Here is a 27,048-nt window from a genome sequence, read left to right as displayed (position 1 = left end):
AGGACCCTACTCCAGGGGCGGTCCTGTATGCAAACATACAACACAGAGGGGGGGGGGGTAACCGAGTGGGCCCAAGCCACACTACTGTGGGGTCACCTGGGCTCAGGGGTAGAGGGCATGAGGTGCGGGGACAGTGGCCGGCCTGCCTGACTGACCCACCCATCCTTTCTTCTCTTCCCTGCAGTGGGACCAAGCAGGAGCAGGGGACCCTCCAGCCCTGCAGCAGTGGCAGCACCCCCAGCCGCCCAAGCACCAAGCTGGTGGGTCCAGCAGTGGGACCAACTGCTTTGGTGGTTCGTGCAGGCCATCGAACTGGTGGAGGCAGCCATCACGCGCCGGGTGGAGGCGGAACTGGAGTAGCACCAGCAGGCCTGGGGCCCCTTCCAGGCCCAGTGTATGAGCATGGCAGATGCCATCTCCACCTTCACCGCGCACATTGGCCATGCCATTCATTATGGCATGGCATTGCCCCATGCACCCGCCATCCCTCCTGCTCCTGCCCCTGCTGCTCCCATAATGCCCCCTCTTTCTCCTGCCCCTCCTGCCTAACTCCCCATGCTGCCTGCCCCGACATGGCCTGACCCCCGTTTGCAGGTCCACCCCCACAGAAGCAGTCGCTGGGGCCACCCCTCCCAGTGGGTGCTCTCTTGGGGGCTTCCCACCCCCTCCCCCGTGATGCCCTCTGCCCTCACACTCACACTCACACACACCCAGGACCCCCTCACCTGAAGATCTCCCCTCCTCCCCACCAGCAGGCCTGTGCAAGGGAGGGACTGCCCAAACCCCTGGGTGATGGGGCATTCCCCATCAGCCCAGCCTGGAGTCTTGCCTGTCCCTCGGCATGGAGTGCAGCACCCTCCCCTGCACCCCCCCCCCCCCCCCCCAGGACTTACCTGCATGACAATGCCCCCAGCAGTCGATCTGCTCACCCCGAACTAGTGTTCCACTGATCGGTAGCTGTCCGGGGTGGCCAGCTTCCATACTGCAATGGTGACCCTCTTGTCCATTGGGATGGGGGCCCGCAGCCGGGTGGTGGCTCTCTGGAGCGCAGGGGTGAGCCAGGCACACAGCTCCAGGAATGTCCGCTTTCGCATGCGGAAGTTCTGGAGCCATTGCTGGTCGTCCCATTGCCCCAGGACCAGCCGGTCCCACCAGTCGGTACTGGTGTCCTTTCTCCACAAGGGCCTCTCCACGGTGGGGTGGGGATGCCACAGGGACACCATGGCCTCCCTGGTGAAGGAGTCCAGAGTGACTTGCGCCTTGAGGTCCTGGATGAGGAGTGCAGCAGCCTGGAGCAGCAGCTACAGACACTCCAAAATGGACTGAAGGGGCCAGAGCAGGCACAAGGCCACCCCTGGCTCCATGGCACAAAAAGAGAGCTGAAGTCCAAAATGGCTAATGGCACTAAAGCACAAGGCAGTGGTGTCCAACAAGGCAGAGGGCAACCACAAGTAGAACTGCTACGGCTGTCAGTCCCTGCAAGAGGTACTAAAGCTCGCAGCAGAAGAGAAATGGCTGATCGGGGAGATTCCCTTAAGTACGTGTCTCAAAGTAGCTCCAGCCCCGCCCCCAGAAAGGGCTGGTGCCCTTTTGCCCTTTTCAAAATGGTTCCGGGCTTCTGCTTTTGCGCAAAAGTGTCCTGCCAATGTAGACGCGCTTTTGCACAAAAGCACATCATTCCTACAATGAGTCCCGGACCAATACAGATGCTCTCTTGCACAAATACTCTAATGCAAAAACTCTTGCGTTAAAGAGTATTTGCACAAAATCATGACAATGTAGATGTAGCGCTGTAGTGTAGACATACTCTAAGAGAAGGAGGAGCAGCAGGCGGAGAAGGGGTTGGAGAAAAGAAGAAGGAGGAAAAGGAAGAGGATGAGAAGCATGAGGAAGAGAATGATGAAAAGGAGGAGGAAGAGAAGGAGGAGGAATATAAGGAAAAAATGAGATGAAGGAGGAAAAGGAGAAGGAGAAAAGTGAGGATGAAGGAATGGTGTCAATGTGGGAGGGGAAAAGAGTAAACAGTGGGGGAGGTTGTAGAGAAATCTATCATGGATGAACTAGAAAGTGCTTGGATGAACTAGAAGGCACTGGACTCAATGACCTCTTGAGGTCCCTTCCAGTTGTAGTATTCTATTATTCTGAGGAGAAGGAGGAGGAGGAAAAGGAGTAGATGGAGAAGAAAAAGAAAGAGGAGAGGGAGGAGTAGAAGAAGAAAGAGGTGGAAAAGGAGAAGGAAAAGTAGGACAATTAGGAAGATCAGGAGGAGAAGAAAGAGGGAGTGAATGGGGAGGAGGAGAATGAGGATAAGGAGTAGGAGAAAGGAGAGAAGGAGGAAAAGGTGAAGGAGGAGGAGCAGGAGGAGAAGACAACTAAGGAGAAGTGAGAAGAGGAGGAGAAGTGGGAGGCAAAGGAGAAGGAGTAGAAGGAAAAGGAGAAAGTTGAGGATGAGGATGAGGAGGTGGTGTCAAAGTGGGAGGAGGAGAAGAATAAGAGGAGGATGAGGTTGTATGTGGAGGAGGAGATGTCTGTGAGAGGTGCACTAGAAAGTGCTGAGTCCTGCCATGAAGGTCCTTGATGATCTTTCAAGGTCCTTTCCAGTTCTAGTGCTCTATTATTCTGAAGAGGAGGAGAAGGAGGAGCATAAGAAGGAGAAGGAAGAGGATTAGGAAAAGGAGCAGGAGCAGGAGCAGGAGAAGGAGGAGGAGGAGGGGACAGAGAAGATGTCAGAGTAAAAGAGGAGCAGGAGAAAGAGCAGAAGGAGAATGAGGATGAGGAGGTGGTGTCAAAGAACAAGAAGAAGAGAAAGGGTACGTCTACACTACAGCGCTAGTTCGAACTAACTTAGTTCGAATTAGTTAATTCGAACTAAGCTAGTTCGAACTAACGCGTCTAGAACTAAAAACTAGTTCGAACTAGCGTTTTGCTAGTTCGAACTAGCAAGTCCACATTGAGTGGACTCTGAACAGGGCTTAAGGATGGCCGGAAGCAGTGCCGGCAGGGCATAAAAGGAGGACTTAGAGCATGGAGATGCTGTCTCAGGCTAGCCGAGGGCTGCGCTTAAAGGGTCCCGACCCCCACCCCGGACACACAGTTCTAAGGGGTGCCCCGCTTGCAAAGAAGTTCTGGCTTGGAGTGCCCTGAGTGCCCACACTGGGCACATCAAACCACTCGGCCATCAGCCCGGCTGCACTTGCCGCAGGCTGCCATCTGGGGAGGGGGAGTAATTGGGGGGCTGCAGGAGAGCTTCCACCCCCAGAAGCCCGCAGAGCCAGCCCAGTCCTCCCCATCGGGGGCTCGTACCCCATTCCTCCCTCACCTCCTTCCACTTACCCTTCCTTAGCCCCCCTTCTTATTGATGTACAAAATAAAGATAACGTTTCTTCCAACATTGACTCTGTCTTTATTGAAAAAAAACTGGGGGAGACTGGGAAAAGGAGGTGGGAGAGGGGAAGAGAAAGGCTGGGAGAGGGGAGGGCAACTAAAATGATCAGGGGTTGGGAACAGGTCCCAGATGAAGAGAGGCTACAGAGACTGGGACTGTTCAGCTTAGAAAAGAGGAGACGGAGGGGGGACAGGATAGAGGTCTCTAAAAGCAGGGGTTGGGTGGAGAGGGTGCATTCAGAAAAGTTCTTCCTGAGTTCCCATAAAGAAGGACTAGAGGACACCAAAGGAAAGGAATGGGTAGCAGGCTTGAAACTAGTAAGAGAAAGTTGTTGTTCTTGACAAAGCAAATAGTTAACCTGTGGAACTCCTTGCTGCAGGAGGCTGTGAAGGCTACAACTAGAACAGAGTTTAAAGGGAAGTGAGATAAAGTGATGGAGGTTGGGTCCATGGAGTCCTATTAGCCAGAGGGTAGGAGTGGTGTCCCTGCCCAAAGTTTGTGGAAGGCTGGAGAGGGATGGCACGAGACAAATGGCTTGGTCATTGTCTTCGGTCCATGCCCTCCAGGGTCCCTAGGGTTGGCCGCTGTTGGCAGACAGGCTACTGGGCTAGATGGACCTTTGGTCTGACCCAGGACGGCCATTGTAAGCTCAGGGCTCAGTGTCGGGGGTCTCAGTGGACCCCCTTGATTTTCATGCACACCTGCTCCTGGGTGGCCAGGCTGGCAGCTCTCCTGCCCAACCCGGCCACTTTCCTGTGCCTAGTGCGGAGATCGTGGACGAGGTCCACGATGTCCGCACTAGCCCAGGAAGGTGCCCGCCTCTTGCGGTCCAGGGCAAGCTCCCGGGAGCCGCCAGCCTGGTCCCGGCAAGAGGGGGTGGGCTTGGGGGCATCGGGTGGGTGGCTCTGTGCCGTGCCAGGTGCAGGGTCTGCTAGCTGGGTGCTGGCAGGCTTGCACCTGGCACGGGCACCGTAGCCAGCCCGTGCCCCTTTAAGGGGTCTGGGGCCGGGAGGGGGGCATAGAGTTTCCCTGGTGTTGGCCAGAGTGGCCACCAGGGAAACCTGGGGAGGGCTAGCCTCCCACTAGTTCGAACTAAAGGGCTACACAGCCCTTAGTTCGAACTAGCTAGTTCGAACTAGGCGTTAGTCCTCGTAAAATGAGGTTTACCTAGTTCGAACTAAGCGCTCCGCTAGTTCGATTCAAATTCGAACTAGCGGAGCGCTAGTGTAGCACCTATTAAAGTTAGTTCGAACTAATGTCCGTTAGTTCGAACTAACTTTGTAGTGTAGACATACCCAAAGAGAAGGCAATATAGTTACCTATCAGGGGTGATCTAGAAAGTATTTGGACCTTCAATAAGGGCAAGCACTGGTTTCAATGACTTCTCAAGGTAATTTCTCATTTTAGTATTCAATGATGATGATGAGAATGAGGTGGAGGAGAAGGAGAAGGAGAATGACAAGGTGGTGAAGAAGAAGGGGAAGGAGGAGGATTACAAAGAGCAGGAGAATTAAGAGGGGAAAAAGAAGGAAGAAGAGGAGACTGTGACCACACACATGGGGGTCAGTCCTGTGCCCCGGGTCCCTTGTCCCCTGATTCTGGGCATTGCATCCTCCTATGTCCCACCAGCCACTTCCTTGGCGGTTGATAGGGTCAATTGTCTCTAGCCAGAGTCCTCTTATGGTGCTCCTCTATACGGGAGAGAGGAGAGAGGCGGGCCTGGGCCCGCCCTCACTCACAGGCCCCAACCCAGGGCCCTAAGGACTTGGACCACGCTGCGGTCTAAATCCAGCTGGTGGGGCTGCCCACCTAAATTCGCCAGCCCACAGGCTAGGATCGCCGCCCTGCCCTGGGCTACATCCTCTCTCCTCCCCCTCCAGGGGTCTCCTATTAGGGCTCGCTACCTCCCCGCCATGAGCCAGCCTGGCACTTCCCCTGCCACTAAAAGGGGACTTCGCCGAACGTCCTTTCTCCCCGGCATTGGCATGCCCCACACTCCCTCCTCCCTTCCGCTGGCCCCAAGCAGGACATTGCCATGACGTCACTGACATAGCCCCACCCCCCACGCTGATGTGACATGGGGCCATCCCCTCCCCCTCATGGCTGGTAAGGGCTCCCTCTCAGTGCCAGCAGGGCGCTGGCCTCGGGGGGTCCAGTGCAGGGTCACGGGATCCTGTCACAGAGACAGAGGAGGAGGAGGAAAAGGAGGATAAGGGAAGGAGGGGGAGGAGAAGAGGAAGGAGGAGGGGAAGAAGGAGGAGATGGAGGATAAGGATAAATAGTAGGACGAGGAGAATGAAGAGAAGGAGAAGGAGATGGATGAGGATGAGGAGGTGGAGTCAAAGAATTAGTAGGAGAAGTAGAAGAGGAGAAGGTTGTATAAATATCTATCAGGGATGATCTAGAAAGTGCTTAGTCCTGCCCTGATGGCAGGCACTGGACTCGATGACCTCTCAAGGCCACTTCCAGTTCCACTATTCTGTGATGATGATGATAAGAAGTAGGAAGAGGTGCAAGGAGCTCCTGGCCCTCAGACAGTACATACAGGCTTTGTAGACCAGGGTGGCTGATTTAAAGGAGCTAAGGGAGGCAGAGGGGTATGCAGATGAGATTTTCTGGGACACTGTAGAACTCTTAAAATCAGGAATAAGGGACCTTTTGGAAAAGGCTTTATTTTCCGAAAGATCCCCGTCTAGACTAGCGCTTTTTTCCGGCAAAGCCCCGAGCCGGAAAAAAGCGTCAGCCATGTTTATACAAATGAAGCGGGGAAAATTTAAATCCCCACTTCATTTGCAATTCTGACTTGTCTCATCTGCATTCCTTTTCCGGAAAAGGAGTGCTGTATAGACACAGCCTCTATGTATAATAATTCCATGCTCCAATAATAAGAATATAGCAGCAGGGATCTATTATCAAGCCCCCTGATAAGGACAGTGATAGTGACTATGAAATGCTAAGGGAGATTAGAGAGGCTACCAAAATAAAAAACTCAGTAATACATGAGGATCTCAGCTATCTCCACATTGATTGGGTACACATCGTCTCAGGACGGGATACAGAGATAAAATTTCTTGATACCTTAAATGACTGCTTTTTGGAGCAGCTGGTTCTGGAACCCACAAGGGAAGAGGCAATTCTTGATTTAGTCCTAAGTGGAGCGCAGAATCAGGTCCGAGAGGTGACCATTGGAAATAGTGACCACAATGTAATAAAATTTAACATCTCTGTGGTGGGAAAAACACCTCCTCGGCCCATCACTGTGGCATTTAATTTGAGAAGGGGGAACTACACAAAAATGAGAAAATTAGTTACACATACGCTGTGTCTAGACTGTCCAGTTTTTCCGGAAAATCAGCCACTTTTCCAGAAAAACTTGCCAGCTGTCTACACTGGCCACTTGAATTTCTGCAAAAGCACTGACGATCTCATGTAAGATTGTCAGTGTTCTTGTGGAAATACTATGCTGCTCCTGTTCGGGCAAACGTCCTTTTGTGCAAAACTTTTGCGCAAAAGGGCCAGTGTAGACAGCTCAGATTTGTTTTCTGCAAAAAAGCCCTGATCGTGAAAATGGCGATCAGGGCTTTTTTTGCAGAAAAGCCTGTCTAGATTGGCACGGACGCTTTTCCACAAAAAGTGCTTTTGCGGAAAAGCGTCCGTGCCAATCTAGACACTCTGTTCCGAAAATGCTTTTAACGGAAAACTTTTCCGTTAAAAGCATTTCCAGAAAATCATGCCAGTCTAGACGTAGCCATATATTAAAAGGTACAGTAAGAAAAGTAAAATCTCTGCAAGCTGCATGGAAACTTTTCAAAGACACCATAATAGAGGCCCAACTTAAATGTATACCCTAAATGAAAAAAAACAACAACAAAAAACAGAGAACCAAGTAAGAAAGTAAGTGCTACCGTGTCTTAACCAGGTAAAATAAGTAGAGACAGATAAAAAGATATGTTTTTAAAAGTGAAAGTCAAAGCCTAGTGAGGTAAATAGAAAAGAGCATAAACTTTGTGAAATTAAGTGTAAAACTGTAATAAAAAAAGCCAAAAAGGAGTTTGAAGAGCAGCTAACCAAAAACTGAAAAAATAATAATGAAATGTTTATAAGTGACTCAGAAGCAGGAACCTGGCTAAACAACCAATGGGCCCCCTAGATAATCAAGATGCTAAAGAGCACTAAAAGGTGACCAAGTCATTGCAGAGAAACTAAATGAATTCTTTACTTTGGGCTTCATGCCGGAGGATGTTAGGTAGATTCCCAAACATAAGCCATTTTTGGGGGGTGACAGGTCTTAGGAGTTGTCCCAGATTGAGGAATCATTAGAGGAGGTTTTGGAACAAATTGGTAAATTTAACAGTAACAAGTCACCAGGACCAGATGGCATTCACCCAAGGGTTCTGAAAGAACTAAGATGGGAAATTAGTTTGTAACCTAACCTTTAAATCAGCTTCTGTACCTAATGATTGGAAGAAGATCGTTAACACGACACCAATATTTAAAAAGGGCTCTAGAGGTGATTGTGGCAATTACAGACTAGTAAGTCTAACATCAATACCAGGCAAATTAGTTGAAACTATAGTAAAGAATAAAATTGTCAGACACATGGATGGACATAATTTGTTTGGGGAAAGTCAACGTGGTTTCTATAGAGCGAAATCCTGCCTTACTGATCTTCTTTGAGGGGTTCAACATACATATGGACAAGGGGGAATTAAGTGATTATAGAGTACTTGGATTTCCAGAAAGCCTTTGACAAAGTCCCTCAGCAAAGGCTCTTAAGTAAAGTAAGTTGTCATGGGATAGGAGGTAAGGTTATTTTGTGGACTGGTAACTGGTTAAAGACAGGAAACAAAGGGTAGGAATAAATGGTAAGTTTTCCGAGTGAAGAGAGGTAAGTAGTGGGGTTTGTCAAGGGTCTGTTGTAGGAACAAACCTATTCAACTTATTTATAAATGCTCTGGAGAAAGGGGTAAACAGAGAGGTGGAAAATTTGAAGCTGATATGGAACTGTTCAAGACAGTGAAGACCAAAGCAGAGTGTGAAGAGCTTCAAAAAGATTTCACCAAACTAAGTGACTGTGGAACAAAATGGCAAATGTAATATAATGTTGATAAATGTAAAGTAGTGCACATTGGAAAAAAATAATCCCAACTAGACAAACAATATGATGTGAACTAATTTTGCTTCAACTACTCAAGAGAAAGATCTTGGAGTTACTATGGATAGATCTCTGAAAGATCCACTCAGTGTGCAGTGGCAGTCAAAAAAGCAAATAGAATGTTAGGAATCATTAAAAAAGTGGTAGAGAATAATGTCTCTATATAAAACCATGGTACCTGTATATCTTGAACACTGTGTGCAGATGAGGTCGCATCATTTTAAAAAAGATATATTGGTACTGGAAAAGATTCAGAAAATGACAAAAAAATGCTGAGGGGTTTGGAACAGGTCCCATATGAAGAGAGATTAAAAAGACTTGGAGTTTTCATCTTAGAAAAGAGGAGACTAAGGGGGGATATGAGAGAGATCTATAAAATCATGACTGATGTGGAAAAAGTGAATAAAGAATAGTTAGTTATTTATTCCAACAATATGAGAATGACAGGCCAAAAAAAGAAATTAATAGGCAGCAGATTTACAATAAACCTGGAATGAGGTGTAACAGGTAATTCAAACTAAGAACTACCATTTATCTGCTGCGTGTAGCCACAGGCAGTTAGTCTGGACTAGTGGCATTTAAAAATGGTGGCCGGATGGACTTCCACTTCCCCTCTCTAGACGCCCTTCCTGATGTCAGATAAAAGATACATGTGTTCAAAAATAGAAACTGGGTTTATTGAACAAAACTGGGGGGGATGAACCTCTGGGGAGACTGGGAAAAAAAGGTGGGAGAGGGGAGGGGGAAACCTGGGAGGAGGGAGGTGGAAGGGGGAAGCCAGGGGAAGAAGGGGGAGGGGAAGCTCAGGGCTCAGGGTTGGGGGTATTGCCGGACCAACCTGACTTTCATGCTAACCTGCTACTGGATTTGCATGTGGCCTTTGGTGGCCAGGCTGGCAGCTATCCTGCCATAGACAGCCACGTTCCTCTGTCTAGTGCAGAGATCATGGACGTTGAGGGCATCCCCCCCAAACCTGAATAAGGTCCATGATCTCCACCCTGGACCAGGAAGGTGCCTGCCCTTCCAGCCCCTGTCAGGCTCCTGGGAGCTGTCAGACTGCTCCTGGGGAGTGGTGGAGGGCTGGGTACAAGTGGCTTGCTTGCTCATGTTTTAGGGCCAATGGGTATGGGGTCCTGGTGGCCACTGCTGGCTCTGGGCTGGCAGGGTTGGAGCTGGCACAGGCAGTGTGAAGAGCTGGAGGCCTCCTATTTCAAATTAAGTGTCTATACAGCACTTAATTCAAAATAGCTATTTTGAATTTGGTGTTACTCCTTGTAGAATGAGGTTTACCAAATTCGAAATAAGGGCTCCACTATTTCAAATTTATTTCAAAATAGTGGTTTGCCTGTGTAGACGCTATTAAAGTTAATTCAAAATAACTGCTGTTATTTCAAATTAACTTTGTAGTGTAGATATACCCAAAGAGAAGAAGAGATGGAGGAAGAGGTGAATATGAAGAAGATAGAGGAGAAGGAGGAGATAAAGGAAATTAAGAAGGAGGTGGAGGAGCAGGAGAAGTAAAATGATGAGATGGAGGAGTGAAGGGAGGAGAAGGAGAAGAAGGAAAAGAAGATAAGGGTAATGAGGTGGCATCAAATAAGGAGGAGGAGAAGAAGAGGAGGATACTGTACAGATATCTGTTAAGCATGATCTACAGAGTGCTTGGTCCTGCTGTGAGGAAAGGCACTGGACTTGATGATCTCTCAAGGTCATTTCCTGTTCCAGTATTCTACGATTCTGCTGAGAAGAAGAAGAAGAAGAAGAAGAAGAAGAAGAAGAAGAAGAAGAAGTAGATGGAGAATTAGGAAGAGGAGAAGGAGGAGCAGGACAGGAGGAGAAAAAGTAGGAGGAGAAGGAGAAGAAAGAAAAGGACGATGAAGATGGAGGTTGAGTTGAAGGAGGAAGAGAAGAAATAGAAGAGGAGGAGGAGAAGATTTGATCGATGTCTATCAGGGATTATGTAGACAGTGTTTGGTCGTACTATGAGGGCAGGGGAATGGAGTCAATGACCTTTCAAGGTCCCATCCAGTTCTAATGTTCTATGATTCTGAGGAGGAGAAGGAGGAGGAGAAGCAGGAGGAGGAGGAGGAGGAGGAGGAGACCATGATCTCCACATATTTCATTTGTTAATTTCAGATCAGTTCATAAAAAGAAGATCACTCTCATCGTACTGAGATTTCAATCTGCTTAACTGTGGAGTGTCAAGCACACTCAACACTTAGCCTCTCACAGCTTCCAATTCCCCCTAAATAACACAGCATGGAGCCCTTCCTCTTGAAATCTCATCATGGCTCCCTTGGTTTTCTCCAAACAGCATGGAAAACCAGGTCCCAATTGCACCAGAGTAAGTGTAATTAAATATGCAAATGCAGAGCCAATCTTATTACCCTGTCATTATTGCTTATCTCCTCCTTGGCTTGGTTTCATTTTTTTGGTGATATTTCTTTATTTCTCTCAGCAGGTTTTCTTCATCTTCTTCCTCCATGGCTTTCTGTGCTTCTGACAATGTTTCTAAAGCTTGATACACATCCTGGCCCAGTGTGAGATGGATTTCCCACACTGCCTCTGGTGTAGAGTGTAAGCCCTGCTTTAGAGCTCTGTGTTTCTCTTTGAAGCGATGGATTATGTCTGTGACGGACCCGGCAGGGTCCGCACTAGGGGCGGGGGAGGCCCCCCCGCTCCGGCAGGAAGCGGCGGCCAGGGACGGCCAGAAGCCGCTCGGCGCGGCGCCGCCGGCCCCGCAGCGGCTAAAGGCGGGGGCGGGAGCGCGCCAGAGGGGACGGGGGAAGCACCGGGGGCCCGGGAGGCGTCCGGCGCGGGCGCCCCGGTTCGCGCCCCGGGCGGAAGCCGCGGGCACGCTCCGGCCGGAGCCGCGCGGGGATCCGCCGGAGGGGGCGGGGCTGACGGCCCCGACGTCACCCAGCTGCGCCCATAACAAGGGCACCGGGACGCCCAAGAAGGGGGAAGCGAGCGGGCAGCCACCCTGGCTTCCCGGCACCCCAAGCACCCGGCTTTCCGGGCGACCAAGGGAGACGACCCCGGCAGTTGGAGGCTCGCATTGGGACGAACCCGACGGCTACGACGGGGTAAGTGACCCGACTCTGCACCGGCCCAGGGGGCCGGAGCATCGGGGGTGGAAGGAGTCCGAGGCGGGGCCGTTCTGGCGCCCGTGGGCAGGTGAGTTTCGGGCGGCTGCCCCGCCTGCCGTGAGGGGAGCGCCTTAAAGCACCCATCTCACTTAGGGCCTCGGGCTGGGACCCGGTGGTGAGGGCGGGCCCGGGTCTCCCACTCCCCCCCACACCCGACCTCGGCGCAAGCCCAAAAAGGCAGCGACGGTCGAACGCAACACCCCTTCCCTTCCCCGCGGAGAGGGGCAACGAGGCAAGGGGACAAAGAGTAGAGGGACGGCTCAAGAGCCCCGGTCGGGCCCCCGGCCGGGGGCCGCCCGGGACGTTACAGGTCCGGGTCCGCTGAGCCCCCTCGGCCCTACTCGGGGCGAGGGGTGATCGCACCCGGGGCCAGACTCGCCCGCGAACCCCGGGGGGCGGGGCAACAGGGCATTTGGAAGGCGGTGGGTTCGCGGAGCCCCACCCCACCCCGCCGGCTCAGCCCGGGGGGATTCGGGGGTGCGAGGCTCGCACCCTTAAAACCCGCCACAATGTCCTTCACCTTTTCTTCTTCCAGCTTCCTGAACTTCTCCTCCAGGTCCTTGGTCTGCTGCTGCCTCTTCTCCACGGCATGTCTATAAATCTCACTGGTGAGACATCGGCCTCCTTGGGCCTGCATCATCCCCTCAACCACCTTCCTCAGCTCACGGATCTGCTCCTCGCGCGCCGAGCCCGTCGCTCTGTTATTGAAAGCGCAGCAACGGTTCCCACATGCTGCCACCAGCCCCCGAAGAGCAGGGGTATGACAGCCAGTCACATAGTAAATCAGCGAGCACTGTCCAAGTCCTCTTTCCGGGTGAACAGCACGATCACATACTTCATGGCCTCCTCTCCAAAGATCTCTCGGACCTGCTCAACAGCTGCCTGGTCCTCGGCAGTGTAATGGCCCAGCTGTGTGACCAGCAGCAGCGCGTGGGGGCCAGGGCAGGACAGCGCGATGCATCGAGCGATCTCCTGGGCAGAGGCTTCTGTGGGGACCTTAGTGTCCAAAAAATCAGGAGTATCGATAACCAGAACCTCCCTCCCATTCCATGTCACCCTCCCTGCAGCGCACGTCTGTGTCACTGGCTTTGCGCTGAGCTTGGACTCAAACCTGCTCTCGCCGAGGAGGGTGTTTCCTGTCGCACTTTTCCCAGCTCCTCTTTTGCCAATAAGGATGATTCTCAGGTTAGGTCCTTTGGGGCCTTGGCCGCCAGCATAGGAATCTGTGGGGAATAAGTGAGACTTGTCACATCAGTGCCCGGGTCACAAGGTGGTGGTGACACCAAAATTTAAAAAAGGCTCTAGAGTTTATCCTGGCAATTACCGATTGATAAGTCTAACTTCAGTACCGGGCAAATTAGTGGAAACAATAGTAAAGAATAAAATTGTGAGGCACTTAGAAGAACATAATTTGTTGGACAAAAGTCAACATGGTTTCTGTAAAGGGAAATCATGTCTTACTAATCTATTAGGGTACGTCTAAACTACATGGCTCCGTCAACGGAGCCATGTAGATTTGTTTGTTTGGCAAAGGGAAATGAAGCCGCGATTTAAATTTACATGGCTGCCGCGCTGAGCCGACAAACAGCTGATCAGCTGTTTGTCGGCTCAGTGCACTAGTCTGGGCGCTCCCCTGCCGACATGAAAGTATTTTATCGACCTCCCCGGTAAACCTCATCCTACGAGGCATAACGGGGAGGTTGATAAAGGGCTTTCAGGTCGGTGCGGGAGCATCCAGACTAGCGCGCTGAGCCTACAAACAGCTGATCAGCTGTTTGTCGGCTCAGCGCGGCAGCCATGTAAATTTAAATGAAGCAGCGATTATTTAAATGGTGGCTTCATTTCCCTTTACCGATCAGCCTAATCTACATGGCTCCATCGATGGAGCCATGTAGTCTAGACACAGCCTTAGAGTTCTTTGAAGGGATTAACAAACATGCAGACAAGGGAGATCCAGTAGACATAGTATACTTAGATTTTCAGAAAGTCTTTAACAAGGTCCCTCACCAAAGGCTTTTGTGTAAATTACATGGCCATGGGATAAGAGGGAAGGTCCTTTCATGGATTGAGAGCTGGATAAAAGACAGGAAATGAAGGGTAGGAATAAATGGTAAACATTCAGAATGGGGAGAGGTAACTAGTAGTGTCCCTCAAGGGTCAGTCCCGGGACCAATCCTGTTCAACTTATCCATAAATGATCTGGAAAAAGGGGTAAGCAGTGAGGTGGTAAAGTTTGTGGATGATACCAAACTGTTTAGGATAGACAAGACAGAAGCAGACTTTGAGGGACTCCAAGAAGATCTCACCAAACTGAGTGACTGGGCAACAAAATGGCAAATGAAATTTAACGTGGATAAGCGTAAAGTAATGCACATCGGGAAAAATAACCCCAACTATACGTTTAGTATGATGGGGGCTAATTTGGCTACGACAAATCAAAAAAGAGATCTTGGAGTTACTGTGGATAGTTCCCTGAAAACTTCCACGCAGTGTGCAGCGTCAGTCAAAAAGGCAACTAGGATGCTAGGAATTATTAAGAAAGGGATAGAAAATAAGACCCAGAATATCTTACTGCCCATGCATAAAACTATGGTACGCCCACATCTTGAATACCGTGTACAGATGTGGTCTCCTCACCTCAGAAAAGATATTTTGGCCTTAGAAAGGGTTCAGAAAAGAGCAACTAAAATGATTAGGGGTTTGGAACGGGTCACATATGAAGGGAGGTTAAAGCGACTGGGACTTTTCAGTTTAGAAAAGAGGAGAGTGAGGGGGGCTATGAAAGAGGTATATAAAATCATGAGTGGTGTAGAGAGGGTGAATAAAGAAAGTTAGGGTATGTCTACACTACAGCGCTAATTCGAACTAACTTAGTTCGAATTAGTTAATTCGAACTAAGCTAATTCGAACTAGCGCATCTAGAACTAAAAACTAGTTTGAATTAGTGTTTTCTAATTGGACACTGATTGGACGCAGGGGGGCATTTAAGGGTGGCTGAAACAGGTTATGGCAGGGCATCAGGTCAGTAGTTGCTTTGTGTGGCTGCTGTCTGAGGCTATCTGAGGGTCGAGCTTAAAGGGACCCCCCTGGACAGCCGGTTCTCAACTTTTCCTGCTTCCTTGTCCACCTCGCCGAGGGACAGCAAAGCGTTGGGCTCTGTGCCCGTCTGTGTCGGTGCTTCCCTTCGGGGGTGCTGCCGCAGGTGGCAACATGGAGCCACAGCTCGCCCTGCACCTTCTGGTGCACTTTCTGGACTTGCTGCTGCAAGCCTGCCAGCAATGGCTCGAGGCTGCCTGGCACCACCTGGTGCACGTCAGCCCCCTGCCTCTCTGCCTGGCCGCCCTGGGGGCTCTGGAGGAGCCGCAGTGGCACCCCGGCACCGGCATACCCTGCCGCGTCTGGCGTCTGGACACCAGCACCGACTGGTGGGACCGCATCGTCCTGGAGTGCTGGGACGACCGACAGTGGACCCAGAACTTTACGATGAGGAGGGACACCTTCCTGGAGCTCTGCAAATGGCTCGCCCCTGCTCTGCGCAGAAGGGACACTCGCATGAGGCCCGCCATCCCCCTCCAGAAGTGGGTGGCCATCGCCCTCTGGAAGCTCTCCACGCCGGACAGCTACCGATCCGTCGGGAACCAGTTCGGCGTAGGGAGATCCACCCTCGGAGCGGTGCTCATGCAGGTATGGCACTCGTCGGCCACCGAGCCGGGGGGGAGGGGAGCTATGAGGAGGGGATGGGCCACCCCAGGGACAAAGAGGGGGCGGGAGGAGGCGAAGGCGCCCCGCACCGGAGGGGTCGGGCTGTCCCGGCCGTACTACACGCTGCCAGGGGGGTTGCTTCTGGGAGTGGGGCGCGGGGCACTGCCAGGGCACGCACGCTCCCAGCCACCCGGGCGCCCCACTGATTGGCGCTTTGCTGTGTCTCTCTCCGCAGGTGGTCAAGGCCATCAACTGGGTGCTGCTCCGCAGGGTGGTCCGCGATTCGCCGACCCGGACGCCGTCATCCGGGGATTCGGCGCCCTCGGCTTCCCCAACTGCGGGGGGGCCATCGACGGGACGCACATCCCCATCCGTGCCCCGGAACACCAGGCGTCCCGGTACGTCAACAGAAAGGGGTACTTCTCCGTGATCCTGCAGGCCGTGTGTGACCACCGGGGACAGTTCACGGACATTAATGTGGGCTGGTCCGGCAAAGCACACGACGCCCGGGTATACCGCAACTCCTCCGTGTGCCAGCGGCTGCAGGCCGGGACCTTCTTCCCCGACCGCCACATCAGGGTCGGGGACGTGGACATGCCCGTGTGCCTGGTGGGGGATGCCGCCTACCCACTGCAGCCCTGGCTCATGAAGCCCTACACGGGGCACCTCAATCCCTCCCGCCAGGCCTTCAATGCCAGGCTGACCAGGGCCCGCATCGTGGTGGAGGGGCCTTCGGGCGACTGAAAGCCCGCTTTCGATGCCTCCTCACACGTCTGGACAGGGGAGTTGAAGAGGGAGAGCAAAGCGACCCCACCGCCGAAGAGGCTACCCAGTGAGAGTACAAGCTGTGGTGTGAGTGTGTGTGCGCCTGACTGTTTGAATTTTACAGTTTGAAGTGTGAATTGAGAGTCTGATTCCAGGTGAGTGCTAGCAGTTTCAGTTTCAGCTTCTGTGGCAGTTGGGACTGAGAGCCTGCCATTGTTCCCTTGATTGCCTCTGATTAGCCTCAGGCTCAGCCTTCCCCTGTGTGACTCAGAAGGGGGCAGGCCTGACCTAGGCAAGCAGGCTTTAAAAAGCCAGAGCAGTGCGACCAGGGGAGTGAAGCGGACAGGGGACTGCAGACAGGGGAGTTGAGCAGAGGGAGTGACTGATGGTGATGAAGACCCGAAGCGCTTGTGCCAGTACTTCTCCTGTCTCCTCCACCTGTGCCTGTATCCAGACAGAGAACCTGAGCATGTTTGCCTCTACCCAGGTCCTGGTGTGGTCTTGCTGTATTTGTGGCTTGCAATTCCCACTGAGTGATCTCCAGGCTCGGGGAGACAACCATTGTGAAAGGTGCCTGCTGGTGGAATCTCTCAGGCAGCAGGTGGGAGAGCTACAGGAGGAGGTGGCCAGGCTGAGGAGCATTCGAAGCCATGAGGAATTCCTGGACAGTATTCCTGTGGAGTCCACGGAGGTCACTGTCCTAGGATGTGGGACTGTTGACCAGCCACTTATGGAGGAGGCAGTGGTGCAGGGTGAGCACTGGCAGCTGGTTACTTCCGGCAGCAGGCAGTGTTCCACCCCTGCTCCTAACCCTCCCACTGTGTTGTTACATAACCGTTACACTTTACTTTCAGCAGGAGACAAGGAGTCACCCCCCACAGTGGAGGAGACCAGGCCTTGCACCACCAAGGTTGAGCAGTCTCCTGCCACCACTGCGAGGAGGAAACGTAGGGTAGTGGTGGTTGGAGACTCTCTTCTGAGGGGAACGGAGGCACCCATCTGTCGCCCTGACAGCTCATCTCGAGAGGTATGCTGTCTGCCAGGGGCCCGTATCCGAGATGTTACGGAGGCATTGTCGAGGATTATCCAGGCCTCTGACTACTACCCCATGCTATTCATCCACGTGGGCACAAATGATACTGCCAGGTGTGACACTGAGCGGATCAAGTGTGACTACAGGGCTTTGGGAGTACTGGTGAAGGAGTATGGAGCGCAGGTGGTATTCTCTTCTATCCTTCCTGTCAAAGGTAGGGGCCCGGGCAGAGAGAGGTGCATCCTGGAGGTGAATGCCTGGCTGCGACGATGGTGTCACCAGGAGGGATTCAGTTTCCTTGATCACAGGATGTTCTTCCAGGATGAACTGCTTGGCGGAGATGGAGTTCACCTTTCCAGGAGCGGGAAGGCCTTGTTTGGACACAGACTGGCTAACCTTGTGAGGAGGGCTTTAAACTAGGTTTGTTGGGGGCAGGTGAGCAAAGCCCACAGGTAAGTGCTGCATGTGCGGGACTGGGAGATGGGTTGGAAATGGGGGGGACTACGGCCTATAATGGCAAGGAGAAAGGAGGGTCAGGGCACAACAGGGAGGCAAGATCAAATCAGTATCTTAGATGCCTATATACAAATGCGAGAAGTATGGGTAATAAGCAGGAAGAACTGGAATTGCTAACCAATAAATATAACTATGATATCATTGGTATTACAGAAACCTGGTGGGATGGGACGCATGATTGGAATGTTGGTATGGAAGGGTACGGCTTGCTCAGGAAGGACAGACAGGGAAAAAAGGGAGGAGGGGTTGCCTTGTATATTAAAAATGTACACACTTGGACTGAAGTGGAGATGAACGTAGGAGATAGCTGTGTAGAGAGTCTCTGGGTTAAGCTAAAAGGGGTAAAAACGAAGGTGATATCATGCTAGGAGTCTACTACAGGCCACCTAGCCAGGTGGAAGAGGTGGATGAGGCCTTTTTTAAACAATTAACAAAACTATCCAAAGCCCAAGATTTGGTGGTGATGGGGGACTTCAACTATCCAGACATATGTTGGGAAACTAACACAGCGAGGCACAGGCTATCCAATAAGTTTCTGGACTGCATTGGAGACAACTTTCTGTTTCAGAAGGTTGAAAAAGCTACCAGAGGAGAAGCTGTTCTGGATTTGGTTTTAACAAATAGGGAGGAACTAGTTGAGAACTTGAAAGTGGAAGACAGTATAGGGGACAGTGATCACGAAATAATAGAGTTCATGATCTTAAGGAAAGGTAGAAGGGAGACCAGCACAATTGAGGTAATGGATTTCAGGAAGGCAGATTTTGATAAGCTCAGAGAACTTGTAGGTAAGGTCCCATGGGAAGCAAGACTGAAGGGAAAAACAACTGAGGAGAGTTGGAAGTATTTCAAAGGGACGTTGTTAAGGGCCCAAAAGCAAACAATTCCGCTGTGTAGGAAAGATAGAAAATATGGCAAAAGACCAGCTTGGCTTAACAAGGAGATCTTGCACGATCTCAAAATAAAAAAGGAGTCGTATAAAAAATGGAAACTAGGACAACTAACAAAGGATGAATATAGGCAAGCAACACAGGAATGCAGGGGCAAGATTAGAAAGGCAAAGGCACAAAATGAGATCAAACTAGCTACAGGCATAAAGGGAAACAAGAAGACCTTTTATAAATACATTAAAAGCAAGAGGAAGACCAAGGACAGGGTAGGCCCTCTGCTTAGTGAGGAGGGAGAAGCAGTAACAGGAAACTTGGAAATGGCGGAGATGCTCAATGACTTCTTTGTTTCGGTCTTCACCGAGAAGTCTGGAGGTGTGCCTAACGTAGTGAATACAAGCAGAGGGAGGGTAAGTTTAGAAGATAGGATACACAAAGAACAAATTAAAAATCACTTAGGAAAGTTAGATGTCAGCAAGTCACCAGGTCCTGATGAAATGCATCCCAGGATACTCAAGGAGCTGATAGAGGAGGTATCTGAGCCTTTAGCTATGATCTTTGAAAAATCATGGCAGACAGGGGAGATTCCAGAAGACTGGAAAAGGGCAAATATTGTGCCCATCTATAAAAAGGGGAATAAGAACAACCCAGGAAACTATAGACCGGTCAGTTTAACGTCTGTCCCAGGGAAGATAATGGAGCAGGTAATTAAGGAAATCCTATGCAAACACTTGGAATGTAATAAAGTGATAGGGAATAGCCAGCATGGGTTTGTGAAGAACAAGTCATGCCAAACTAATCTGATAGCTTTCTTTGATAAGATAACGAGCCTTGTGGATAAGGGAGAAGCGGTGGATGTCATATACCTAGACTTTAGTAAGGCATTTGATACGGTCTCGCATGATATTCTTGATAAACTATGCAAATATAACTTAGATAGGGCCACGATAAGGTGGGTGCATAATTGGCTGGATAACCGTAGTCAGAGAGTTGTTGTTAACGGTTCTAAATGCTGCTGGAAAGGGATAACAAGTGGAGTTCCTCAAGGGTCTGTTTTGGGACCCGTACTGTTCAATATCTTCATCAATGATGTAGATATTGGGATAGAGAGTACGCTTATTAAGTTTGCAGATGATACCAAACTGGGTGGGGTTGCGACTTCTTTGGAGGATAAGGACATAATTCAAAATGACCTTAGCAAGTTAGAGAAATGGTCAGAGGTAAACAAGATGAGGTTTAATAAAGAGAAATGCAAAGTGCTCCACTTAGGAAGGAACAATCAGTTCCATACACACAAGATGGGAAGCGACTGTCTGGGAAGGAGCATGGCAGAAAGGAATCTAGGGGTCATAGTGGACCACAAGTTGAATATGAGTCAACAGTGTGATGCTGTTGCAAAAAAAGCAAATATGATTCTAGGTTGTATCAACAGGTGTGTTGTAAGCAAAACTCGTGAAGTCATTCTGCCGCTCTACTCTGCACTAGTTAGGCCTCAGCTGGAGTACTGTGTCCAGTTCTGGGCGCCACATTTCAAGAAAGATGTGGAGAAATTGGAAAGGGTACAGAGAAGAGCGACAAGAATGATTAAAGGTCTAGAGAACATGACCTATGAAGCCAGGCTTCATGAACTGGGCTTGTTTAGTTTGGAAAAAAGAAAATTAAGGGGGGACATGATAGCGGTTTTCAAATATCTAAAAGGGTGTCACAAGGAGGAAGGAGAAAATTTGTTCCTCTTAGTTTCTGAGGACAGGACAAGGAGTAATGGGCTTAAAGTGCAGCACGGGAGGTTTAGATTGGACATTAGGAAAAAATTCCTGTCAGGGTGGTCAAATATTGGAATAAATTGTCAAGGGAGGTGGTGGAATCTCCCTCTCTGGAGATATTTAAGAACAGGTTAGATAGACATCTGTCAGGGATGGTGTAGGTGGAGCTTGGTCCTGCCTTGAGGGCAGGGGGCTGGACTCGATGACCTCTTGAGGTCCTTTCTAGTCCTATTATTCTATGATTCTATGATTCTATACCTACTGACTGGAAGGTAGCTAACATGACACCGATATTTAATAAGGTCTCTAGAGGCGATCCGGGCAATTGTAGACCAGTAAGTCTAACTTCAGTACCGGTCAAATTAATTGAAAAATTGTTAAGAATAAAATTGTCAGGCATGTAGAAGAACATAATTTGTTGGGCAAAAGTCAACATGGTTTCTATAAAGGGAAATCATGTCTTACTCATCTACAAGGGTATGTCTACACTAGCTCGTTAATACAAGCTAGGTAGGTAAATCAGGTGACCGGAGTTGCAAATGAAACCTGGGATTTAAATATCCCAGGTTTTATTTGCATCTTCCCATCCAGTCTCCATTTTGAAATATCACTCGCCCGAACGTTAATTCGCACTAAGTCCTTAGTCCAAATTAACTGTTACTCCTCGTGGAATGATGGGGGCTAATTTGGCTATGACAAATCAGGAAAGAGATCTTGGATAGTTCTCTGAAACCTTCCACACAGTGTGCAGTGGCGGTAAAAAAGTCAAATAGGATGTTAGGAATTATTAAAATGCAGGACAATGTAGCACTTTAAAGACTAACAAGATGGTTTATTAGATGATGAGCTTTCGTGGGCCAGACCCACTTCCTCAGATCAAATAGTGGAAGAAAGTAGTCACAACCATATATACCAAAGGATACAATTAAAAAAAATGAACAAATATGAAAAGGACAAATCACATTGCAGAACAGAAGGGGGATGCGGGGGGGTGGGAAGGGGGAGGAAGGAAGGTAAGTGTCTGTGAATTGCTGATATTAAAGGTAGGGAGAGTGGGATGTTTGTGAGTTAATGGTATTACAGGTGATAATTGGGGAAACTGTCTTGGTAATGGGTGAGAAAGTTCAAAGTCTTGTTAAGTCCTTGTTGACAAGTGTCGAACATGAATGACAGTTCAGAGGATTCCCTTTCAAGTGCAGATGTAAAAGGTCTTTGTAGCAGAATGCAGGTGGCTAAGTCATTTAGAGAGTGTCCTTTCTGGTTAAAGTGGCAAGAAACTGTTTTTTCTTTGTGATCTTGTCTGATATCTGTTTTGTGGGCATTAATCCTTTGGCGAAGTGTCTGAGATGTTTGTCCAATGTACATAGCAGACGGACACTTTCGGCACATGATAGCATAGATTATATTTCTGGATGCGCAGGAATATGTGTTCTTGATCTTATAACTCACTTGGTTAGGTCCAATAATGGTATCAGCAGAATGAATATGTGGACAAAGCTGGCAACGGGGTTTGTTGCAAGGGAAGGTACCAGGGTTGGTATTAGTGTGGTATGTCCTGTGGTGGTTGGTAAGAATCATCTTGAGGTTAGGTGGTTGTCTATAGGAGACTATGGGTCTGTCTCCCAGAGCCTCTTTGAGTATGGTATCCTGTTCCAATATAGGCTGTAGTGTATTGATAATGTGTTGGACAGGTTTAAGTTGGGGGTTGTAGGTGATGACAAGTGGTGTTCTATTGTTGGTTTTCTTGGGTCTGTCTTGAAGTAGATGGTTTCTAGGTATTCGTCTGGCTCTTTCAATTTGCTTTTTTATTTCTCTGGGTGGGTAGTTGAGATTTATAAATGCTTGGTAGAGATCCTGAAGCTTCTGGTCTCTGTCAGTGGGGTTAGAGCAGATGCGGTTGTATCGAAGGGCTTGGCTATAGACGATGGATCGTGTGGTGTATTCTGGATGGGAGCTGGATGCATGTAGGTAACTGTATGAGTCGGTGGGTTTTCTGTAGAGAGTGGTGTCTAATTTTCCATTGTTGATTTGTACTGTGGTGTCCAGGAAGTGGATCTCTCGTGTAGAATGGTCCAGGCTGAGGTTGATGGTGGGGTGTAGGTTGTTGAAATCTCTGTGGAATATCTCCAGTGTTTCTTGGCCATGTGTCCAGATCATAAAGATGTCATCGATGTACCGTAGGTAGAGGAGGGGTGCAAGGGGACGGGAGTTGAGGAAACGTTGTTCTAGGTCAGCCATAAAGATGTTAGCATACTGTGGGGCCATGCGTGTACCCATGGCTGTGCCGCTGATCTGGAGGTATAAGTTGTTCTCAAACTGGAAATAATTGTGGGTGAGAACAAAGTGACATAGGTCTGCTATCAGGTTGGCAGTAGTGTCCTCTGGGATAGTGTTTCTAATTGCTTGTAATCCGTCTTCATGTGGAATGTTGGTATATAGAGCTTCTACATCCATGGTGGCAAGGATGGTATTATTGGGGAGGTTATCGATGTTTTGTAGTTTCCTTAGGAAGTCAGTAGTGTCTCGGAGATAGCTGGGGGTATTGGTTACGAAGGGTTTGAGAAGAGTGTCTACATAGCTGGATAGACCAGTAGTGAGCGTGCCAATACCAGAGATGATGGGACGTCCGGGGTGCCCAGGTTTATGGATCTTGGGAAGTAGATAGAACAATCCTGGTCGGGGGTCAGAAGGTGATTCTGTGAGGATTTGTTCCCGAGTAGCTGTGGGGAGGCTTTTAAGGAGACAGTGTAGTTTCTTTTGGTAGTCCAAGGTGGGATCAGAGGCGAGAGGTTTGTAAAATGTGGTGTTCGAGAGTTGTCTGGTTGCCTCCTGTTTATAGTCGGCCTTATTCATAATGACCACAGCACCCCCTTTGTCAGCTGGTTTGATTACAATGTCCAGGTTGTTTTTGAGACTCTGGATGGCATGGTGTTCTGCGCGGCTAAGATTGTGTGTCGCTTGTTGTCGTTTGCGAATAATGTCAGTCTGTGCGTTGTTGCGGAAGCTGTGTTTATAGAAATCCAGATTGTAATTCTGACCATCAGGGGGAGTCCATATAGAATTATTTTTCCTTTGGTGTTGGTAGGGGGGATCTGGTAGGTCAGATTGATGTTCAGTGGTGGTTTGGAAATATTCTCGGAGACGGAGGCGGCGAAAAAAAGCCTCAAGGTCACCACAAAATTGTATCCAGTTTGTGGGGGACGTGGGGCAGAAAGAGAGACCCCGGGACAAGACAGACTCTTCTGCTGGATTGAGTTTGTAGCTGGAGAGGTTAACAATATTATCCGGAATTATTAAGAAAGGGATAGAAAATCATATAATCATAGAATACTAGGACTGGAAGGGACTTGGAAAGGTCATCGAGTTCAGTCCCCTGCCCTCATGGCAGGACCAATTACTGTCTAGACCATCCCTGATAGACATTTATCTAACCTGCTCTTCAATATCTCCAGAGATGGGGATTCCACAACCTCCCTGGGCAACTTATTCCAGTGTTTGACCACCCTGACAGTTAGGAACTTTTTCCTAATGTCCAACCTAAACCTCCCTTGCTGCAGTTTAAGCCCATTGCTTCTTGTTCTATCCTCAGAGGCCAAGATGGACAAGTTTTCTCCCTCCTCCTTATGACATCCCTTTAGATATCTGAAAACTGCTATCATGTCCCTCCCTCCCCCCCCCCCCCCCGTCTTCTCTTTTCTAAACTAAACAAACCCAATTCTTTCAGCCTTCCTTCATAGGTCATGTTCTCTAGACCTTTCATCATTCTTGTTGCTCTTCTCTGGACCCTCTCCAATTTCTCCATATCCTTCTTGAAATGTGGTGCCCAGAACTGGACACAATACTCAGCAGAGTATCTAGACACAGAATATCTTACTGCCCTTGTATAAAACTATGGTACACCCATATCTTCTGTACTGTGTACAGTGTCTCTTCGCCTCCAAAAATGTATTTTGGCTGTGGAAAGGGTTCAGAAAAGGGCTACTAAAATGATTAGAGGTTTGCAACAGGTCCCGTATTAGGAGAGGCTAAAGTGACTGGGACTTTTCAGTTTGGAAAAGAGGAGACTGAGAGGGGATATGACAGAGGTCTATAAAATCATGAGTGGTGTGAAGAGGGTGAACAAAGAAAAGTTATGTTTTAGTTCCCATAATATAAGGACTAGAGGACACCAAGTGAAATTAATGGGTAGCAGGTTTAAAACTAATAAAAGAAAGTTCTTCTTCACAGAGTGCATAGTCAACCTGTGGAACTCCTTGCCAGAGGAGGCTGTGAAGGCTAGGACTATAACAGAGTTTAAAGAGAAGCTATGTAAATTCATGGAGGTTGGGTCCATAAAAGGCGATTAGCCAGGTGGTAGGAATGGTGTACCTGGCCTCTGTTTGTCAGAGGCTGGAGAGGGATGGCAGGAGACAAATCACTTGATCATTGTCTTCGGTCCACCCTCTCTGGGGCACCTGGTGTTGGCCACTGTCGGTAGACAGGATACTGGGCTAGATGGACCTTTGGTCTGACCCAGTACGGCCGTTCTTATGTTCTTATGTTCTTAAGTTGCGAGCTCAGCCCAATGGGGAAGGGAGACACATTCAGGTGCTGGACTGCAAATGGACAGAGGTTCTGGGGTGTGTGCTGGGGAGGCCAGAGAGTAAAAGACTGCACTTACCCAGGCAGAACACATGGGCTCTGGGAAGGAACTTGGAGGTTCTCTTCCCCAGACCCTCACGCGTTCGTGCTGGTGACCCAGCTGGGCCATTACACTGAAGAGGACAAGGAAGCCGTGAAGCGAGTCCGGGAGATCTTTGGAGATGGAGCCATGAGGCACATGGTCGTCCTGTTCACCCGGAAAGAAGATTTAGCGATTGGTTCCCTGCATGACTATGTGAGATACTCAGATAACAAAGATCTTAAAAGGCTGATTCAGGCGTGTGGGAACCGCTACTGCGCTTTCAACAACAAAGCAACCGGGGCAGAGCAGACGGAGCAGGTTTCGGAGCTGGTGGAAGTGATCCAGAGAATGGTGCAGGAGAACGGGGGCCGGTATTACACCAATGAGATGTACCTGGAGCCCCATTTAACTGAGCAAAGTGCTCCACTTAGGAAGGAACAATCAGTTTCACACATACAGGATGAGAAGCGACTGTCTAGGAAGGAGCATGGCGGAAAGGGATCTAGGGGTCATAATGGACCACAAGCTGAATATGGGTATGTCTACACTAGCCCCGTAGTTCAAACTCTGCTCCTGCTTCTGGCTTGCCTACCTCCTCGAGGGAAAGCAAAGCTGCTGCAGTTTTCCTGGCTCTGGTTGCCCTGCTTCCTCGGACACCACAGCTGCTTATTTGCAGGTTTTGTTTTGTGCTTTTCACTGTGTTTTTCGCCATGGAGCCTGAACTGCCCCTAGGCAGGCGATGGCCCCACACTGTGATGCTCGATGTTCTGCTGCATCTACATGAGACCATCATGACGTTTGTGGCAGAGCTGGATTCAGAGCCCAGCTTTGAGCCCCTCACTCAGGCTGCTGTTCTATTGCCCTTGCCCCCGAACTTATTCCTGGAGAGGCGAATTTGGAGGCTGGACACCAGTTCCGACTGTTGGGACCGGCTCATTATGCAGCAGTGGAACGATGACAAGTGGCTCCGAAACTGCCAGATGCAGTCTGGCTATCTTCCAGGAGCTCTGTGCCTGGCTCGCCCCTGCCCTACAACACCAGGACACCCACTTGCAGCCCGCCATCCCCCTTGAGAAGAGCAAGCGCTATTGCTCTGTGGAAGTTGGCCATCTCCAACAGCTACTGCTCCATGGGACATCAGTTTGGCATGGGGAGATCTGCTGTAGGGGCAGTCTTGATGGAGGTAAGTCACTCTCGGGGGACAGTCCATGGGGGCGGGGGTGGACAGATAAGAGGGATGGTCAGGACTGGGCACAGAGAATGGGGTATGGGGTGGGAGTGGTAGAAGCCTTCCTGGCCTCACCCTGCATTGGTGTGGAGGATGCAGGGGAGGAAGGGGTTGCCTGAGAGGAGGCTCTCAGGGTCTGGGAGGGGAGTGATGGGGGAGCACTTCTCATCAGCTCACTCAACTCCTCTCATGTCCTGTTCTGTGTGTTTGTATTTGTCCCTTTCTGCAGGTGGTGACGGCCATCAATTCCGAGCTGCCTCACAGGACTGTCCGCCTTGAAGACCTGTCTACCATCTTGGCCAGATTTGTGAGACTGGGTTTTCTGAACTGTGGTAGAGCACTTGACGGGACTCACATCCCAATCCTTACACCACCCCATCAAGCAGCACAGTACATTAATAGAAAGGGCTACTTCTCCATAGTGCTGCAGGCCCTGGTCGACTACTGGGGAGAGTTCACTGACATTTGTGTCAGGTGGTCAGGCTGGGTCTGACGATGCCCACGTATTCTGAGACTCCTACCTATACCGCGAGCTGCAGGCTGAGGCATTCTTCCCAGAGAGGAACTATACAGTTGGGAATGTGCAGGTGCCTACGTCCATCGTGGCTGATGCGGCCTACCCCCTTATGCCCTGGCTCATGAAGCTATTCACGGGACACCTGGATACGAGCAGGGAACTCTTCAACTCCCACCTGAATCGGGCTCTGGTCAGGGGGCCAGTAATATATTCCTACTGCTAATTTCTTATTATTGGAGCATGGAATTACCATCCATAGCGATTCTATTGAACATGTTGATTCATTTA

At 49.9% G+C, this 27,048-nt stretch overlaps 1 protein-coding gene across 1 annotated transcript in view; it reads right to left on the bottom strand.

Moving 5' to 3' along the window:
- Positions 1-25,173, bottom strand: part of LOC142825172 (GTPase IMAP family member 7-like) — a 35,636-nt gene extending 10,463 nt beyond the window's left edge. The window contains 5 exon segments of the mRNA XM_075916941.1: positions 10,958-11,166; positions 12,201-12,481; positions 12,484-12,912; positions 24,251-24,306; positions 25,106-25,173. Of these exon segments, the coding sequence (XP_075773056.1) occupies positions 10,958-11,166; positions 12,201-12,481; positions 12,484-12,912; positions 24,251-24,306; positions 25,106-25,173 (1,043 nt within the window).
- Between the last annotated feature and the right edge of the window lie 1,875 nt (positions 25,174-27,048).

This window comes from Pelodiscus sinensis, unplaced genomic scaffold, assembly GCF_049634645.1.
Source record: "Pelodiscus sinensis isolate JC-2024 unplaced genomic scaffold, ASM4963464v1 ctg40, whole genome shotgun sequence".
Taxonomy (NCBI): Eukaryota; Metazoa; Chordata; order Testudines; family Trionychidae; genus Pelodiscus; species Pelodiscus sinensis.
Note: the sequence above shows the minus strand (reverse complement) of the source record. Positions and strands in the feature narration are given on the sequence as shown.